The 13,656-nt window shown below is 44.0% G+C and overlaps 1 protein-coding gene across 2 annotated transcripts in view; it reads right to left on the bottom strand.

Moving 5' to 3' along the window:
• Positions 1 to 767: 767 nt before the first annotated feature.
• Positions 768 to 13,656, bottom strand: part of STON1 (stonin 1) — an 80,637-nt gene continuing 67,748 nt past the window's right edge. For both annotated transcript variants that reach the window (XM_075863191.1, XM_075863190.1), the window contains one exon: positions 768 to 1,186. In XM_075863191.1, the coding sequence (XP_075719306.1) occupies positions 1,112 to 1,186 (75 nt within the window). In that variant the 3' untranslated portion in view covers positions 768 to 1,111. The remainder of the gene's footprint in view (positions 1,187 to 13,656) is intronic.

Below are 13,656 nucleotides of genomic sequence, written 5' to 3' on the forward strand. Positions count from 1 at the left end.
AATATTTTCCTAAGAAATTCAAATCCACTAGCTACAGTCACGTTGCAGGGAATGTTGGGTGGTCTCTAGATTTTTCTGTTTTTACCCAAGTACACGTCGCCACCGCAATGTGTGTCCATTTAGTATGCAATATGCTCCTATTTCAGATGATCCCATGTCGCTTAATAAGCTCCCCTACATCCAGAATGGCAGAACAGCCATCAAAATCAGTGTCGTGACGGACTCCACATGCTAGATAAATTGTATGAACATCGCAGAGCTGTGAATAATTGCCTCATGAGGCACAAAAAATAAAAAAGTAGGGAACGTGTGTCAGGAACTGTATAAATACCTATGCAGTGAACTCCCCCTAGTGGTGGCTGCAGGCAGCCAGAATTTTATCATGTAACTCTATGACTGTGTGGAGCCAAGCTGGGGATTTGAATCCCTGAATAATAAAAACAAGGCTCTGCCCCTATAATAAATTTTAAACCCATTGAGAGCAAATAAATGTAAAATTATAGTTACCTTTTCCTGTCCCAGACTACTTCCATTAACCCCTTCACCATCTCATCAAGGGATACCAGTTGTACTTAGTTCTTTGTCTGCATAGTTAGGGCTTGGGGCAGGCATTTTCTCAGGCACCAATGCTATTAGAAACCCCCTTTAAAAATCCTTTATGGGGTGTTTCTATTCTAGAAAATAATTTCTGGACAATTGATTATATTGCACAAAAGAGAACCAAAGTTGGTGTTTTTTTAAATTTATTCTTACAGTTTTATTGTCAAAGAGAGGGTTATGCAAATTAATCACCAAAACAATTAAAATAATTGGCTGCATATTTGTTTAATTATATGTAAATAGATGCAAATTATATTACCATTGTAATTCAGGTATATCAGAATAAAACTCATTAAATATATTTAGTTACAAAGAATAATATACATCTAATATAATTCTTTACATCTGTACATGTAAGATCGCAATGGTGAATCTTTACCATATAGCCTCAGTAGGCCGAGCATGCTGGGAGATATAGTTCAGTGCACAGAGCCCCTCAGCTTGCCAGTTTTTTATATACTCGTTACTATATTTCCGTAAAGTAATCTCTTGTTTCTATTTTATAACTTTTTTACTGTGTTTTGCACTCTCTGGTCTTGTCCATGTCTTCTCCATCAGTGGGGATAAGTTTTCTATCAATCTCCACCTATGTAAACATAAAGTTGTAAGTCAACAGCAGTCTCTGTAGAGTTTTATTGTATCATATTGCCATCCATGAACATAAATGATTATCCAGTATCCGCCAATAGATCCTAGATGGAACAAGTCAAAAGACCCATACACAAAAAAATCCATTAGAGATAAATACAATCACCACCATCATCATGGAACGAGAATATCTGCCCCAGAAGTGCTGCAGGTCCATGTTGCGGATGGCCGTTTTAGTTTTTTGGAATCTAGAACAAGTGAAATTGCACCCACAAATCAATCCCACTACCCAAAAAGTATTTGACAGGTGGCTGGATTAAAGTGCATGACTTCCTGCTGAGTAGCTGACTAGGGGGAGGGGTTAGCTGGTCCCAGGTGCTATAAATCAGGACTCAGTACTCTGTAGAGCCTGCTCTGTGGCTTGAAAAAACAAGTGGTTTGTAGATCAAGTGGAGTTCCAAAAACCGGAGTTGAAAAGATGACTTAGAGCCCCTGTAAGTACTCTTCTACTTCTTTTTCTTTTTGCATTAACAACTGTTCGCTGTTTTTTTTGTAACTTGGCTAATGGATAGCAAGATTGGAGGTTTTCTTCAGTGCACAGTTTGCCATATGTATGCACGACTGGAGCAGGAGTTCCAGGGTGAATACCTCTGTGGCAGATGTGAGCATGTTGGTCACCTGGAAGCTCGTATTAGAGATCTGGAGGAGCAGAATGCAACACTGAGGAGGATAGACAATCTTGAGCTGAGCTTGCTGCTCACGGAGCATGCAGTTAGTGGGTTAGAACTGGAGGGTGAAGACATGGGTGAGCAGGATCAGGTAAGTAGCTGGGTTAATATAGTTAGGGGCAGTAGAAAGGGGTCAAAGAAAAGGAAGGCTGATCCGGTTTCTGACATTCCAGGCAAAATTGCCAAGTTGGGTGATGATGCGAGGGTGTCAGTCTCAGAAATGGCAGCCCTAGTGGATACTGATCTCCCTAACAGCCGGGAGAACAGCCCATCTAGTAGTCGGCGGGATGGTAATGCAGGTAAGCCAAGACAATTGATAGTCGTAGGGGATTCTATAATCAGGAAGACGGATAGAATAATTTGTCGCCAAGACCACCTCAACCGAATGGTTTGCTGTCTCCCTGGTGCCAGGGTTCGGCATGTGGTGGAACGGGTGGACAAATTGCTGGGAGGGGCTGGTGATGATCCAGCTGTCGTGGTCCATGTCGGTACCAACGACAGAATAAATGGTAGGTGGAGGAGCCTTAAGAATAATTTTAAAGAACTAGGCTACAAGCTGAAGGGAAGGACCTCCAAAGTAGTATTCTCAGGAATACTGCCTGTGCCATGCGCATCACAGGAAAGACAGCGGGAGCTCAGGGAGTTAAATGCATGGCTGAAGTCTTGGTGTAGAGGAGAAGGATTTGGGTTCCTAGAGCACTGGGCTGACTTTTCATTGGGGTACAAACTGTATTCTGCAGATGATTTGCACCTAAATGGAAGAGGGTCCGCTGTGCTGGGGGAGAGAATTCTAGCTGGGGTGGTGGAGTATTTAAACTAGGGCTGAGGAGGGAGGTCAATGTAGAAAAAAAAAGGGGTAGCCAGGTTAGAGAGGGGTCAGACTATATTGGTGGGGGGAGAAACAGAATGTGGGGAGAGGACTAGACAACAAGATAAGGAGATCCTTTCGTTACAAAACATCAGTGTAAATAAAAAGGCCCAATTAATGTCAAATCACATTTCTGATAATAAAAGTGAAAAACTGACAGGCAAGTTAAAGTGTATGTTCACAAATGCCAGAAGTCTAGCAAGCAAAATGGGGGAGCTGGAGGCCTTGATACTGGAAGAACATATAGATATAGTTGGTGTTGCTGAAACATGGCTGGACTCTTCACATGACTGGGCTGTAAATCTACAGGGTTTTACACTTTTTCGGAAAGACAGGACAAATAGGAAAGGTGGTGGTGTATGTCTGTATGTGAGAAGTAATATGAAGGCGAGTGTGAAAGAGACAATAGTGGGTGAAGATTGTGAGGAGGTTGAAACCTTGTGGGTGGAACTAGAAAGGGAGGTAAACACTGAAAAAATTACTTTTGGTGTAATCTATAGACCCCCCAATATAACTGAGGAGATGGAAGTTCAGCTATATAAACAGATGGAGCGGGCTGCACAGGCGGGTACTGTAGTGATAATGGGAGATTTTAATTTCCGGGATATTAATTGGTGTCATGGTTCAGCTTCAACTGCAAAGGGGAGACATTTCCTCAACCTGTTGCAGGAAAATTTTATGGGCCAGTTTGTGGAAGACCCGACTAGAGGTGAAGCTCTGTTGGATCTGGTCATTTCTAATCATGCAGATCTTGTTGGGAATGTCAATGTTCGTGAAAACCTCGGTAACAGTGATCATAATATAGTTACATTTTACCTATACTGTAAAAAACAAACGCAGGCTGGGAGGGCAAAAACATTTAATTTTAAGAAAGCCAATTTCCCCAGGATGAGGGCTGCAATTCAGGATATAGACTGGGAAGAACTAATGTCAAATAATGGGACAAATGATAAATGGGAGATTTTCAAATCTACTTTGAGTTATTATAGTGCAAAATTTATTCCTATAGGTAACAAGTATAAACGACTCAAATTAAACCCCACATGGCTTACACCTTCTGTGAAAGGGGCAATACATGACAAAAAAAGGGCATTTAAAAAATACAAATCTGAGGGTACATCTGCAGCCTTTGTAAAATATAAAGATCTTAATAAAATCTGTAAAAAAGGTAATAAAATTAGCAAAAATACAAAATGAAAGGCAGGTGGCCAAGGATAGTAAAACAAATCCCCAAAAATTCTTCAAGTACATAAATGCTAAAAAGCCCAGGTCTGAACATGTAGGACCCCTAGATAATGGTAATGGGGAGTTGATCACAGGGGATCAAGAGAAGGCAGAGTTACTAAATGGGTTCTTTAGCTCTGTATATACAACTGAAGAAAGAGCAGCTGATGTAGCCGGTGCCAGTGCTGTTAATATATCAGTTGATATACTGAATTGGATGAATGTAGATATGGTCCAAGCTAAATAAAATAAAATAAATGTGCACAAGGCCCTGGGACCAGATGGGTTACACCCTAGAATTCTTAAAGAGCTTAGTTCAGTTATTTCTGTCCCCCTTTTCATAATATTCAGAGAATCTCTAGTGACTGGTATAGTGCCAAGGGACTGGGCAAGCGCAAATGTGGTGCCGATTTTCAAAAAGGGCTCTAGGTCTTCCCCGGGTAATTATAGACCAGTGAGCTTAAAGGGGTTTTCCAACATCGTTTTTGTAATTTTATATACCTTAATATCTGTTACCTATGTTCAGACTATGTTCCCCACCTGTTTTTACGGGTCATTTCCTTCATTAGATGCTCCCTGCGTGTATTATCTAGTTTGTTTACCTTGCTCTTTTGTTGTGAACGTCCGTTTCCTGTTCTGAATAAACACTACAAATCCCATGATGCCAAGCGATTCTCCCAAAACCTCTCCTTCATCTATCGTGGAATCGGCACTTATGACTTAACCGTCCATTCTGATAGCCGGAAACCGGAAGTTACAGCATGTACGTGGCTGAGCAGGAAGTTCTGATTTTGGGTTAGCGAGGCATCACGTGACCAAAGAAGAAATATACAGTTACGAACATCTGATGAAACGCAAGTACATTAAAAAAATATTTGTTTGTACATGTTTAGTTAGGCAGAAGAGGATTTTTTGGTCCCGGAAAACCCCTTTAACATCCATCGTGGGGAAAATGTTTGAGGGGCTATTGAGGGACTATATACAGGATTATGTGACAATAAATAGCATTATAAGTGACAGCCAGCACGGTTTTACTAAGGACAGAAGTTGTCAAACTAACCTAATCTGTTTTTATGAAGAGGTGAGCAGAAGTCTAGACAGAGGGGCCGCTGTGGATTTAGTGTTTTTGGACTTTGCAAAGGCATTTGACACTGTCCCCCATAGACGCTTAATGGGTAAATTAAGGACTATAGGTTTAGAAAATATAGTTTGTAATTGGATTGAGAATTGGCTCAAGGACCGTATCCAGAGAGTTGTGGTCAATGATTCCTACTCTGAATGGTCCCCGGTAATAAGTGGTGTACCCCAGGGTTCAGTGCTGGGACCACTATTATTCAACTTATTTATTAATGATATAGAAGATGGGATTAATAGCACTATTTCTATTTTTGCAGATGACACCAAGCTATGTAGTAATGTTCAGTCTATGGAAGATGTTCGTGAATTGCAAGCAGATTTAAACAAACTAAGTGTTTGGACGTCCACTTGGCAGATGAAGTTTAATGTAAAGTTATGCATCTGGGTACCAACAACCTGCATGCATCATATGTCCTAGGGGGAGCTACACTGGCGGATTCACTTGTTGAGAAGGATCTGGGTGTACTTGTAAATCATAAACTCAATAACAGCATGCAGTGTCAATCAGCTGCTTCAAAGGCCAGCAGGATATTGTCGTGTATTAAAAGAGGCATGGACTCGCGGGACAGGGATGTAATATTGCCATTTTACAAAGCATTAGTGAGGCCTCATCTAGAATATGCAGTTCAGTTCTGGGCTCCAGTTCATAGAAAGGATACCCTGGAGTTGGAAAAAATACAAAGAAGAGCAACGAAGCTAATTAGGGGCATGGAGAATTTAAGTTATGAGGAAAGATTGAAAGAATTAAACCTATTTAGCCTTGAAAAAAGACGACTAAGGGGGGACATGATTAACTTATATAAATATATTAATGGCACATACAAAAAATATGGTGAAATCCTGGTCCTTGTAAAACCCCCTCAAAAAACAAGGGGGCTCTCCCTCCGTCTGGAGAAAAAAAGGTTCAAGCTGCAGAGGCGACAAGGCTTCTTTACCGTGAGAACTGTGAATCTATGGAATAGTCACCGCAGGAGCCGTCACAGCAGGGACAGTAGATGGCTTTAAAAAAGGGTTAGATAATTTCCTAGAACAAAAAAATATTAGCTCCTATGTGTAGAAATTTTTCCTTCCCTTTTCCCGTCCCTTGGTTGAACTTGATGGACATGTGTCTTTTTTCAGCCGTACTAACTATGTAACTTATGTATATGGTAATCAAGATACATGGCGGCTTTTTTCCTGCAGATCACTCTCAACAAGACCATAAAGGTGACGGATATGCTGAAGAGGAATTCTATTTATCTATCTACATCATATGTATCAATCCAATCCGATCGCTCAGTGGGTAGCATTGTTGCCTTACAGCACTGGGGTCCTGGGTTCACATACAACTAAGGCAAACATGGAGTTTGTATGTTTTCCCTGTGTTTTTGTGGGTTTTGTCTGGGTTCTTCGGTTTCCTTCTACACTCCAAAAACTGATGGGGCAATTTCATAGAAAATTAACCTTGGAGTGTGGGTGTGTGAAATAGAGAAATTAGATTGTGAGTCCCATTGGGGACAGTGACTTATTTGAATGGTGACAATCTCCGTACAGCGCTATGAAATATGTTTGCGCGATATAAGCATAGGAAAAAATAAATATCCATTTCATATCCATCTACTCTCAAATCTATCTATTGCATATATATACATCCCGAACACCAGGTTACTATAAAACCACACGGTCATCTCCAAGTTTTAAACCAGTCGTACATTGTACTCCAGTATCCGATATTCATATATCTCACAGGATGAAGTACATAGTTCTCCTATACATGAGACTTTTTATAGCTATTCAATTTTCAATATTTTTCTTTTTTTTTTTTTTTTTACAGAATCAGCATCTGTAAAGACAAATTACAATGCTATCGTTTACTACTGTGATTTAAATAAAAATAAAAAAACAACGTAAGAGAAAAAAAAAGTGTCACTGGAAGTAAAGCTTTCTTTCTGGTAAGCTACCAAAGGGTTAAGAATTAATATTTCATCACAGTTTAGGTCACCATTAAGCAGCTTGGGCTGAATACTCCAACGCCAGCAGTTTTGCTGACTGATATCATCTTTCAAAAACTGATGATTCAAGCAAGTTTAGCGTTCCTGTTTCATTAGGGGAGTCGTGTTTTCCTTGCGCTCCCACTGTTACATTTTGTCTGGCTGGTCATTCACTCCGGCACTAGTCACGGGAGCTTCTATTAATAAAATGTCTTACCGTTACCTTAGATGACTCCTGCATACCTCATATGGAGTCTTATCCCTAGAAAGGATGCTTCAATTTACAAAAAGGTGCAAATAATGCAAATTGCCACGAATCTATTAAAATGGCACACGAGGAAAGATAAGTATTGTGCAACTCTTTAGGCATGTAGTATTACAAGACCACCCCTGTGCTGTCCATATTCCCTAATAAGTCATGTGGACAGGGGTTGTCTTCATTAGACAATCACTTTAATGGCACGTTGTAGTTGGTGGGGGTCCATTGTTGCAAATTTTGCATTTGGGCCCAGTAGCTCCAAGTTACGCCTCTCGCTGCCATACATGTGTACCAGAATATATACATATGTATAAAAAACATATACACTTTTTAGAGAATTATTATACCCAAATACAGTCATACAATTGCGAATAATACATCCATACAATGCGCACGCATTACTACCATTAAGTATCTAAATAGTACCGCTATACAATGCCTAAATAGTGAAAGAGTTAAAAAAGGTAAAATCACTGGTGGGCCATGGTAGTGAAATTTTACATACCCCACTCTCAGGTTGCTCCAGGGGGGGCCCTTGGGGCTCATCCTAGGTAACCGAGGTCCTGTGCAAATGTCCAGCTAAATTCGGCTCTGCCCACTGGTTGAACTTTGATAGAATTATAGGAAGATACTTTATTCTAAACAATGCTCTTCTCGGTGACTGGTGCTCTTGCATTTAACCCTTTCCCTGCCAAGGACATATCTCATACATTGTCAGGAAAAGCAATTCAGTAGCCAAGGAAGTATCTGATTCATCCTTTCTACTAAAAGGTTCTAGCTCAGGCTAGAGGGATACTACAGTAGGCTGAAGTGGGAGCTGCATATACTTGCAAATTTCACCTTAACTTGTGTGGTGGAGGAGGAGGGGATATGTTCGCAGCATGCAGGGAGAGGAGGATCTGTAATCCTCCTCTTGCCCCTGTATAGCTCTAGATCACACAATGGGGAGGTTTAACAATAACTTTTGTACATGTTAACACCCCCCATATCAAATCGCATATGGGGGAGTATTTTCTTTTCCACATGTGTGAGAAGATGAGCAGTTTATGGACTCCATAACCAGGACGTCTGCCAGCATCCGCATCGCAGTGTCAAACAAGTTGCACCACACAAAAATAAAAATCAATAAAGTATCTTTATATTATACGGTTCCTATCCTGTCCATATCCAAGCTTTAGCATAAAATCTCTGCCAATAGTTTACTTGGTGATACATGTTACACGCTACAGCTATAGTGATATCGATTATTAGAGAATATTAGTTAAAGGGAACCAGTCATTAAGTTTGGAGCCACTAAACCAGTAGTTCCCATACATTCCCATGTCTAAGCTGGATGTTTCGGCAATAGCTAGTAAAAGAATTTACAAGTTAGCGAGTGGAGTCCAGCAGCATCTGGCGCATGCACATTGCGCACCTGAAGCCAAGGACAGTACACCTGACTTCACTGCGCATGTGCAGTGTACGGCCCTCAGCTTCAGGTGCGTAATGTGCAAGCGCCAGATGCTGCTGGACTCATCTCGTTAACTTGTAAGTTCTTTTACTAAATATTGCCGAAACGTCCGGTTTGAGCTGGGCAGGTTTGGATTGCTAAACCTCAGCTGCATAATGACAGGCTGTTGGCTTTGTAGCTCAAAACCTAGTGACCGGTTCCTTTTAACCCATTAGATTAGGTTTAGGGATTTGCAATTATTGGTTAGAGTTAGAGTTCATATAGGGGGATGGAGGAGCAATGAATACGACACACGAGTCCTACAGCCTGTCCCTCTATAGGAATGGCAGTCAATGTCTAATCAAAATGTAATATTGGACTCAGAACTCTTCTATATAATAATAATAATAATAATAATAATAATATCAAAAAGGAAATACCATCCCATGGACTTCTATTTCTGGAAAACCACATGGACGGGTGAGGACAGGGCCGCCATCAGGAATTTCAGGGCCCCCTACAGCTAAATTTTCTGGGCCCCCCTACCGTGGCACCGCCTGTTAACGGTACTCCATCCAGCACTATATCATGGTACCCAGGGCCGCCATAAGGGGGGTATTATGGGTACTGATGTGAGAGGCCCGGCCAAACCTAATTGAAAGGGGGGCCCGGCAACTGCCGCGACTTGCCTTTGGTAGAAAAAAAACAGGCCCCTGCAATGGGGCCTGTTTTTTTCACCAAAAGAATGTCGTGAGCTGCGGGCCCCCCTTTCAATTAGGTTTGGCCGGGCCTCTCACATCAGTACCCATAATACCCCCCCTGATGGCGGCCCTGGGTAGCATGGGGGTCGTCATGGGGGCCGTCAAACACTGCCGCCCGTGCGACCGATCGCGCGCACCCGCAAACCCCCGCGCATGCGCACCCGCCTGGAACCGCGCACCGAATTTTGAGGCAGATTTTGACCTGCCCACACTATCTTGCCGCGTTTTTTGCCCGCGGCGATTGAGGACAGCAGACAAAAAACGCAGGGAAAAATGCATTTTCTGCCTCCCATTGATTTCGATGGGAAGTCAGAGGCGGAACCGCGGCAAGAAAGGACGTGCTGCTTTTTCTTTTTTCCGCGACTGGCTCCCATTGATTTCAGATTAAATCAATGGGAGGCGGTTTTGGAAGTTGTTTGGTGCTGATTCTGACGCAGTGTCCGAGTCAATATCAAGGCCCAAAAACTCTGTGAACTGGGCCTTATTGTTAGGGCTTATTCAGACGAACGTGTAATACGTCCGTGCAACGTGCGTGATTTTCACGCGCCTCGCACGGACCTATGTTACTCTATGGGGCCGTGCAGACTGTCAGTGATTTTCATGCAGCATGTGTCCGTGTGTCCGCTGCGTAAAACTCACGACATGCCCGATATTTGTGCATTGTTCGCGCATCACGCACCCATTGAAGTCAATGGGTGCGTGAAAATCACGCCCAGCACTTCCGCAGCAGTATAAACGATGAATGAAAACAGAAAAGCACCACGTGCTACAAACATACAAACAGAGTGTCATAATAATGGCGGCTGCGCGAAAATCACGCAGCCGCGCATCATACGCTGCTGACACACGGAGCGGTTATGGACCTTTTGCATGCGCAAAACGCCACGTTTTTGCGCACACAAAAAGCACACGCTCGTGTAAATCCGGCCGTAGGGTAGGAACACACTAGGCATGAACACTGCGGATTTTATGCAACACATTTTATTGTGGAAAATCGGCAGTGTATTACAGTCGCAGCCGAGTGGATGAGATTTGAACAAATCTCATCCACACGCTGCAAAAAAAATGGACCTGCAGTGTGGCTTTTGGCTTTTTAAGCCGCAGCATGTCAATTTATTCTGTGGAATCGCTGCTCCTCTGTTGCGGAAATGCTGCGGTTCTGCCGCAAAAAGCACACGAGAGAAAAAAAAAAGGCACTTTTTTAAATTTATAAAAAAGTTTAGACTTGCCCCGGCCATAGTCCTGGTGACGCGATCCTCTATTCTTAGCGCAGCCCCGCCTCCTGTCATGACGTTTCATCCCATGTGACTGCTGCAGCGGTCACATGGTCTACAGCGTCATCCCAGGAGGCGGGGCTACGTTCAGAAGTGAGAGATGCGTCACCTAAACTACGGCCGGGGCAAGTCTAAACTTTTTTCCCCCTGCAGGATTCCCGCAGCGGACATGCCTCACCAAACCTGCGCCACTATTTGGTGCGGTTTTGCTGGCGGAATTCCCTGCGGCTACCGGGGCGGATAAGCTGTGTAGTTTTATTCAGCATATCTGCCTAGTGTGTCCCTTATGATGTCGCTCCTGGAGCTGCTGCCTGTCTCTAAATAGGCAATTGGTCCAGTAGAATTTGGAATTATTTTTTTTTGTGAACCAGCTTAAAAAAAAAAAAAAAAAAAACAAAATTTTTGTGTTAGGGCCTGTTCACATCAAACGTTCGCTTCCGCTCCGGGGTTCCGTCTGAGGTTTCTGTGCTATCACTTTCACTTTCCGTTGCGGGGTTCACCCGACAGAAACCTCAGACGGAACCCCGGAGCGGAAGCGAACGGTGATGTGAACAGGCCCTAACACAAAAGTTTTGTGTTTTTTTAAGCTGGTTCACAAAAAAAAATAATTCCAAATTCTACTGGACCAATTGCCTATTTAGAGACAGGCAGCAGCTCCAGGAGCGACATCATAAAGGACACACTAGGCGGATATGCTGAGTAAAACTACACAGCTTATCCGCCCCGGTAGCCGCAGGGAATTCCGCCAGCAAAACCGCACCAAATAGTGGCGCAGGTTTCGTGAGGCGTGTCCGCTGCGGGAATCCTGCAGGGAAAAAAAAAAAAGTTTAGACTTGCCCCGGCCGTAGTCCTGGTGACGCATCTCTCTCTTCTGAACGTAGCCCCGCCTCCTGGGATGATGCTGTAGACCATGTGACCGCTGCAGCAGTCACATGGGATGAAACGTCATGACAGGAGGCCGGGCTGCGCTAAGAATAGAGGATCGCGTCACCAGGACTATGGCCGGGGCAAGTCTAAACTTTTTTTTAAATGTAAAAAAGAACCTTTTTTTTTTTTCTCATGTGCGATTTTTGCGGCAGAACCGCAGCATTTCCGCAACAGAGGAGCAGCGATTCCACAGAATAAATTGACATGCTGCGGCTTAAAAAGCCAAAAGCCACACTGCAGGTCCATTTTTTTTGCAGCGTGTGTTTGAGATTTGTTCAAACCTCACCCACTCTGCTGCGACTGTGATACGCAGCGGATTTTCCACAATAAAATGTGTTGCATAAAATCCGCAGTGTTCACGCCTAGTGTTTTCCTACCCTAAGGCAGGATTTACACAAGCGTGTGCTTTTTGCGTGCGCAAAAACGTGGCGTTTAGCGCATGCAAAAGGTCCATAACCGCTCCGTGTGTCAGCAGCGTATGATGCGTGATTTTCGCGCAGCCGCCATCATTATGACACTCTGTTTGTATGTTTGTAGCATGTGGTGCTTTTCTGTTTTCATTCATAGTTTATACGGCTGCGGAAGTGCTGGGCGTGATTTTCACGCACCCATTGACTTCAATGGGTGCGTGATGCGCGAACAACGCACAAATATCGGACATGTCGTGAGTTTTACGCAGCGGACACACGGACACATGCTGCATGAAAATCACTGACAGTCTGCACGGATGTATTACACGTTCGTCTGAATAAGCCCTAACAATAAGGCCCAGTTCACACAGTTTTTGGGCCTTGATATTGACTCGGACACTGCGTCAGAATCAGCACCAAACAACTTCCAAAACCGCCTCCCATTGATTTAATCTGAAATCAATGGGAGCCAGTCGCGGAAAAAAGAAAAAGCAGCACGTCCTTTCTTGCCGCGGTTCTGCCTCTGACCTCCCATCGAAATCAATGGGAGGCAGAAAATGCTTTTTTCGCTGCGTTTTTTGTCTGCTGTCCTCAATCGCAGCGGGCAAAAAATGCAGCAAAAAACGCGGCAAGATAGTGTGGGCAGGTCAAAATCTGCCTCAAAATTCTTTAAGGAATTTTGAGGCAGATTTTTTCGGCCTGCAAAATACTCTGTGTGAACAGGGCCATACATAAACAGCACTTTGAGACACTTTACTCACCGTGTCAGAAGAGCTGCTCCCACTCCAGTCCTCTTCAGGCGATGTCTTCGGTCCGGTCCAGTCCTTCACCTTCACCTCCAGGCTCCAGAAAATGGCGGGGATCATAGAACTGCCGCCGCGCAACAACTAGACTCCTCCCCCTCTCCTTACGCAGCTACGCTCTGGAGAAGGACGAGGAGGCGGAGTCGGACGAGGAGAGGAGGACGAGTCGGAGGCGGGCCAGCAGGTAAGTAGACTGCGCCGCTGTCCCTGTGTGGCTGTCCTTCCCCCTAGATCTTGTGTTGCGGGCGCACCGCCTCCCTCTTGGCGGCGCGCCTTGTCGTTCGCGCGCGGTCGCTCGTACGCGCGCAAGCGGGCGGTGTTTCGCGGCGGTGATGAAGGGCCCGCAGCTCACGGCGGTGTTTCACGAGAGGGGGGCCCGCAGCTCACGACATTGTTTTGGTGAAAAACAGGCCCCATTGCAGGGGCCAGTTTTTTTCTACCAAAGGCAAGTCGCGGCAGTTGCCGGGCCCCCCTTTCAATTAAGTTTGGCCGGGCCCCCTACAGTAGTACCCCTAATACCCCCCTGATGGCGGCCCTGGGTGAGGAGGGCTGCACTGACTGGGAAACCATGTGGAGTAGTGGAAAAAAATCTGAATTTGTATGCTTTTTTTTTTTTAATGAAAAGTTTTGACGCATAATTCCATGAAGGTAAATGTGTATAAATTGGTGAGTGGAATT

Source organism: Rhinoderma darwinii, chromosome 4, assembly GCF_050947455.1.
Source record: "Rhinoderma darwinii isolate aRhiDar2 chromosome 4, aRhiDar2.hap1, whole genome shotgun sequence".
NCBI lineage: Eukaryota > Metazoa > Chordata > Amphibia > Anura > Rhinodermatidae > Rhinoderma > Rhinoderma darwinii.